Below are 7500 nucleotides of genomic sequence, written 5' to 3' on the forward strand. Positions count from 1 at the left end.
CTCGATTTAAATACAGGCTGATTGCTACTTACATGTTAAGAAGTCATTTAAAAGCTTAAAAAAACATATCACATTTTATGTAGTTCTGAATAATATGAATAATGACAGAAATACAAATTATTAATGATGTTTTTTATCTAATGTAAATATACAGTACAAATATATCAGCAGATACTCGTGAGTAAAGAGGGTCAGGCGAGTTTCTCAGAGGCAGATCATGTGTGTTTAGGAGGCGACTGGTCTGTTTTAGAGCACAAATGCTGAGGGAAAAGTGCAAATTTCCTTGATAAACTTAATAATATTGGAGAAAAGGAGAATGGAGAAATGACGGGACAATTGGGAAGCTTAAAATAGCAGGGCTTTAGTGTGCTTTACATTAAGAATTTGGTTACTTCACAAAATGAGGCCTTTGGGTAAATACATTTAGCCACTTTCTGAGAATTGAGAGACGAGTGGCCTGCTTACACTGACAAACATGAGCACATGGAGAAAATAACACTCTATTTTGTCAGTCTAAACAAAAATATTAATATTTTATCATTTTCTATCATCATCTTAAAGTTGTTTTTGGAAAACAACAATGCACACGTGTAAGTATAAGCCAGGTATTCTGAGACTGCTTAGAGCATAGGTGTCCAAGTCAGTTCTTGGAGAGCTGCAGCTCTGCTCAGTTTTGCTCCAACCCTACACTGTCAAAAGAGATTAGTTGACTAAGCTTTAAAATTTGATTAAACACTGCTTTAATATTACTTTAATATTAAGTGAACTTAATAGTTATAAGTTGGAACAAAAATAGTTAACATTTTTTAAAGTTAAATCTACCTGTCACTTTTAAGACAACAGGGTTTACTCCCTTAAGTAATTACTTTTTACAGTGTGTCAAAGACAGCTGATCCAAATAATCAAGATGTTCAACAGAGTCATAAACACCTTCATTATTTGGATCAGCTGTGTTTGATCAGGGTTGGAGCAAAACTGTGCAGAGCTGCGGCCTTCCAGGAATTGAGTTTGAGATCTATGGCTTAGAGCATAGTTGTCAATGTCAGTTCCTGGAGGGCCGCAGCTCTGCACAGTTTTGCTCCAACCCTATCAAACGGAGCTGATCCAATTAATCAAGGTGTTCAAAAGAGTCATGAACACCTTCATTATTTGGATCAGCTGTGTTTGATAGGGTTGGAGCAAAACCTGGCAGAGCTGCTGCCCCCCAGGAATTGAGTTTGAGATCTATGGCTAGGCCCACATGGAAGATTTTCCGCAGAATTCCGCAGATTATTAGCCCATCATTAACTCTGTTTATTTACTTGAGTAAATGTGTGTAAATCTATATTTATTCAGTTTTTTTATTAATTACAGTAATATTATTGACTAATATGAAAATGTTCATCTGATTTAGTTACAATACAGTTTGTACAGTAATATTTTCTGTCTTTTAGTAGAGATATTATATGAGAGACTTGCTTTGTTTACCAAATAAAGTGAACCTAATTGGATTTGCAATTTAAACATTTAACAAAAGTAAAAAATAAAGGTATTACTTTTTATTTCACATATTAAGGTTTTAGTTATGATAAATAACTAATAATACTAAAATAATACAGCAGAAATCTGCAGATTTTTACCACAATTCTCAGCAGAAATAGCAAAAAACATCCGCAGATTCCGTCTGGCCCTGTCTGCGGCTTAAAGGCTTGAATATTTTCTTCGGGTTTATAAAAATATAACATGTAAACGTTTTTGAAACAGAAGATAAAAGGAGAATAGGGTAAATATTTATTATAATGGTGCACTTCATTTCAGAGGCAGTCAATGGCTTAACACTTTGACAACATGACCTTTTGACCTGCCAGGGGAAGCTGCCGAACCCTCAGAAAAGTCCTCATTGTGACATAAACGATTATATCATGACTTTAAATCACATTTTGTAAAGGCAGCAAAATATCAGAAAACAACAAAACCATATTGTCCACTGAAACAACACTGACATCTTCATATTGTGCCAATGCTAAAGCAAGCAAATAGAAAAAGTCAACAATAAAAAAGCAGCAGTTGATATTTATACATAATCGTTAATACATAATCTTAACACCAGGCGCTGAAACCAAAATGAATATAAAAAGAAAGGGAAAACAGGGACTTTAAATGCACAATGTATGTATTTTTTTGCTAAATTGTCTCTTTCAAAGCATTCAAAGGACTTAAAGAAACACATTCTATAATATTATATTACACAATAGTAATTACAGTTGATAAATTACATCAACCAGTCTATATTCCTTGTTTTAAAGCAAGTATAAATCATCCACCACCTTGTGTGCTCTTTATATTTGGCCTTATTTTAAACATTTAGTAAAGGATGCTAGAAACTGAAGAAGTCTCCATCAGTGAAACAATGCGGTGTTTAAAGAAAATAGATAATAATATGTATTCACTCATTAATATCTCTGAAGTCTGTGTGTTTTTATGCTTGAAAGAGGGATTGAGAATCAGTCTTATGGCAGCATAATCATCGTTTAACAAATGACTGCGACCTTCAAATGTCTTTGCATTGGGACTCCACTCATTGTGCTGCGTTTGCATCACTAGACACCACAGTCTTGAATTTCTAATTCAGTATTTTGTCTAATTCAGTATTTTGCACAAATGCAATGGGTTTGTACTTATTGTCATATCATCAGCACATATTGTTGTTTAAGCTTATGGATTTTCATGCAATGTTTAATTAAGTGTATACATTCCAAATTAAAGGTTTATAGTACACTCTGTTAAATTCACCAGCGATCTAGCTGCTGCGGATCGCTGGAGAACTACAAATCTGCCACCAAATGGACTACAAATCCTGTCATGTGTCATGTAAGGGTCTGGGACAACAAAGCTGAGCATCCAAATGCGGTATTTACTCAACAGAGAATAGTCAGGCAGGCAAAGTTCAACACAGGAGCAATCGGGTAAATACAAGCAGGCCCACACGGAATCTGCGCGCACAGAAATATGCAGATTTTAGCTCATCATTGAGTCTATTTATTTATAAATGTGTGTACATTTATATTTATTCAGTTTTTAAATTAATTTCAGTAATATTATTGACTAATATGAAAGTGTTCAATTGATTTATTTACATTACAGCTTTTTGTCTTTTGGTAGATATATTATATGAGAGACTTGCTTTGTTTACCAAATAACTGGAGATGAAGTTGCATTGTAAAAATTAAATAAAAGTTAAAAAGCTATTACTTTTTATTTCATATATTAAGTTTTTAGTTACGATACTATCAAAACAATTCAGCATAAATAGTAAAAAAAGTTCACAGATTATGTCTGGCCTTACATACAGGTGAAGCAAAAAGATTAGTCGGGTCACAAGCAAAGAGATTGGCAAACTACGTAAACAATGAAACAAAGCAAGAGTCTAGGCAAGGATATCACGTCATAATGCTCACTTAAACACACAAACAAGACTCAGCAATGTGTGTGGAAATGAGAGGAGTCTTTATAGTACAGGTAATGAAACAATGAAGAGCCTCAGCTGTGTGGCTGTGTCATCAGGGAAAACCGGAACAGGTGTGTGTGTGAGGTGTATGATAGTATTTGTAGTCCATTTGGTGTTCTCTGTGACTGTAACAGAGTGCACTGTAAACATTTAACTTGTGATATATGCACTTAATTAAGCATTGGACAAAAATCCATAAGTTATAAGACAATATGTGTTAATGAAATGACAATAAGTATTGTTTAGGAATGATAATAAATAATAATAAAAAGGACAAACACTAATAAATGCTGGGTTTCACACAATTCCTTCTTGCTGTCCCAAAACAGATCGATTAATTTTTTTTCTTTTTCAAATTTAAGTGGATTGAACATAAAATAATTCAGTTAAAATTCAAGAATTGTGTTGATTCAGCTCATTTTAAATCAGTAGTTTGAACAAGCAGCAGAAATCTAAATGATTAAATGGTATACAAACCACAATATAATGATTATAAATGTAATTCATTTATAATTAAATCATTTATCATTTGTGATCATTAACCACCAAATCTGGCATTTGATTCTATGATTATTGGAAAATGAGATAAATGATTAATAATTACAAATATATATTTTTAAATGAAAAAAAGAATAGAGAAAACTAATGTATGGTTGATCTCTTGATATACACACAGAGGTTGTTATTGAAACATATCCTTAGACTCCTCTTCACCATTAAAAAACAGCAGGATTGGTGTTTTTACAGCCTCCTCTACACCCATAATAAATCAAATCAGATAATAACTACTCAGTTCAGATCAGTGCTTCGATTTCTTAACCTTGATGCTTTACATACTGAAACTGAAAAATACAGACACAAACAGCACCACAGACTTAATACGACACTACTGAAGACTATACGGCACACCAAATCAGCTTTGCTGTGACCTGTTCTGAATACACTGGATAACACTTGCATTATTCTGATAGAAATCTTCATGAGATCCGAGAAAAAACACACAATAAATGCTTTATACATCTGTTACAGGGAAAGAGACGCTTTTAATGTGCAAACTCAGTCCGGCGATCTCCCCACAGGTCATTTTAGTCTGCTTTATACTTGTTTGATATCACTCATATTGCACAGAAGAGGAAAAAAAATCCCATTTTTAATCTTAATTTCCCATATCTATTTGAATCCAAAGCCAAAATGCACTTTGTATAAGCAGGTTTTGCCAATATAATTATTTTTTGCATGCTCATTTCTTTTATTTTCACTTGCTTTGTCAACATTTAATAAGGTTTATGCTTTAAAATGTTTGTTTGTAAGATAAATTAACCGGTAATTTATGTTAGTGAATGTATTTACTACCACAAATTAATACTGAACAATACTTGTACATCATTTATCAATCATAGTCCAATATTTACATCATTATTAACATCCAAATGCATCCAAATGCAAATGCATCCAAATAACATCCGAATGCACTGAGCTAACAATGAATCTATATTCATTAACGAACATTAACAAAGCTAAATAAATGCTGAAATAAATGTACTGCTCATTGCTTATGTAAGTAAATACATTAACCAATACAACCTTACTGTAAAGTGTTACCAATTGATCTTATTTACAGCTTGTCTAGATATTTTTACCAAAAAAAAAGTGAAAGCTATAGATTAATAATGGGATTTTTTTGTGGCAATTCCATATCCACACCAGGTCATCTGTTAATAATTCCTCTCTCAAATGTCTTCACATCAAGACATCAAACATGGAGATTTAACCATGCAAACACAAGCAAATAGGTTTTGCAGAAAGGTCTCTCCAAGAAAACACATGAGCTATGCTCTTTCAAGATATGCTTGTTTGTGCGTACTGGTTTTGGTGGTTTACATATATAATGTATATGTTTGTTGTATAATTACATGGGTATGACATAGTTGTTCTCTATTATAGTGTGGTTTATGATGTCCTTATAGTTCAAAATGCTTCAAAATCACACTTAACATGGTATTTTGCCATTCGAACATGGTTCAGGTTTCCTGTGAGGGATGGATTTAGGGGTGTGTTGGGCTGTAGATCATTTCAATGTGGTCATGTCATTGGCCCAAGAACATTTTCTGCTTGTTATCAAAGTATTTCATAACAACAAGAGGCAATTCAATCATAACCTAATGGTAAAACAGCTTTTATTTATATAATATAACATTATTTATTAATATGCGGCCCTTTTTGGATTCAAGGAAGCAATAGAAATTAAAAATGTAACACAGGAAATATGTTAAGACCATTGTTTTTGTTTACATCCCTCAGAATGGTCTATAGAACCATATAATAAGCTGTATTAAATACATTACATCTATAGAGAGTCCCTGTAAACCACCAATACCAATGTGTGTGTCTATATGTGTGTGTGTGTTCTCACAGACTCAGTCCAAGTCCTGCTGTAAGCGCATCTCATTTCTGCCATTTCTCTGGTCAGATCGTCCCCAAGCAGACTTTTAACACTCTCCAAACATCGAGGTGAAGATGTAGACATCATTCGGGGTTTATTTCATCATGGTGCGGGTGAATATGACGGATGCAGGAGGACACACACATGCAGGCTGAGGGTCCTTTTATTTCATACGTTGCTCCGAGGGAGGGACCTCAGGTGGAACTGCTGCTGGTGGTGGTGGATGCCTGTGAACGAGACAGAAAAAAGGGACATTAGAGATTTGGATTCCAGACATTATTTATTTTGTGACAGGCCAGAATCTGAACACGTCTCATGCAACCAAGGCCGGCCACTCAAATGAAAGGCTTCAGGCAAAACAGAATCTTGGTTTGATTGACAGGTGACAGAGGGGTGGGTTGACCAATGAGAACCATGCTCAGATATCAGGTGAGAGGGTGGTACAGGGTGATGGACGAGCAGCGAGCTGAAAACTGGGTTAATCGTTTCCCATCGTTCTGATTCATTTGTGAAGAGCGATTCAAGTAGTGTGTGAACTTGGAATTCAACAGTCAATTCAAACACACATGGACACACACAATCCAACAAACAGGCCGAGGAGATCATAATTATGTTTAGTAGATGAACATACAGCATTAAAACCACATCATGCAGTAGAGCCAGAATTGCATAATTCCTGATCATCTTTAAAGGAATGTAATCCTGTCATTTAAATCCTGTCGGATATCATATAATTCTACAGTCTATAAACACAGAGCACAATCACTTGCTTTTTATCATTTTGGTCATTTATGTGGCAAAAATGAATTAAATATTTAATAATCCCTGCTGAAAAAAACTGCTTAAACCAGCCTAAGCTGGTTTTACAAGGGTTTGGCCATTTACAGCCTAGTCTTAGCTGGTCAGGCTGGAAAGTGATCAGCTAAAACCAGCTCAAACCAGTTTGACCAGTCTGGTTTAAGCTGGACTTAGCTGGTTTTGGCTGGTCATCTCCCAGCTCAGACCAGGCTGTAAATGGCTGGAAACCAGCCTGAAATGGCCAACCATCCTAGGCAGGTTTAAGCTGTTTTTTTTTTTCATTGATTTGCCCAAGTATTGAACTAAATAATGACAGTTTTGTTTTCTTCAGGGCTGATAATTAATATTTTAAATAATTTGGTCACATTATGAAGATCACAGGAAGGAAACGTCATATATAATGTATTATTCATTTTAAAAGGAATGTAAACCTGTTGTTTAATCAGATCTGAATGAAAATAATGTATCATCTAATTCTACAGTCTGTAAATTCAAAGTAGAAAAACTTATTTAATTTAATATTTTTGCCACATATGGGTTAGAAATTAACTTGAATTTTAGTAATACCATTGATTTGAATAAATATTGAGCTACATATTCTGGGCTGCCATTACAATATTGAGTTACTCCTTAAAAAGTAACTACACTGAAAAAAGTGTTGCATGCAAAACTGTTGCAAACAATTTATTTGTGTTGAAATTAAACAAACAAATTAAATTGAGCAATGTTCAACTTAATCTGTTTGTTTAAATTCAAGTCAAATAAATTTTTT

At 34.1% G+C, this 7500-nt stretch overlaps 1 protein-coding gene across 4 annotated transcripts in view; it reads right to left on the bottom strand.

Moving 5' to 3' along the window:
- Positions 1 to 7500, bottom strand: part of LOC130240536 (protocadherin alpha-C2-like) — a 19984-nt gene that overhangs the window by 46 nt on the left and 12438 nt on the right. For all 4 annotated transcript variants that reach the window (XM_056472098.1, XM_056472101.1, XM_056472100.1 and 1 more), the window contains one exon: positions 1 to 6157. This exon is cut by the window's left edge and continues 46 nt beyond it. In XM_056472098.1, coding sequence (XP_056328073.1) covers positions 6125 to 6157 — 33 coding nt within the window. In that variant the 3' untranslated portion in view covers positions 1 to 6124. The remainder of the gene's footprint in view (positions 6158 to 7500) is intronic.

Source organism: Danio aesculapii, chromosome 14 (genome assembly GCF_903798145.1).
Source record: "Danio aesculapii chromosome 14, fDanAes4.1, whole genome shotgun sequence".
NCBI lineage: Eukaryota > Metazoa > Chordata > Actinopteri > Cypriniformes > Danionidae > Danio > Danio aesculapii.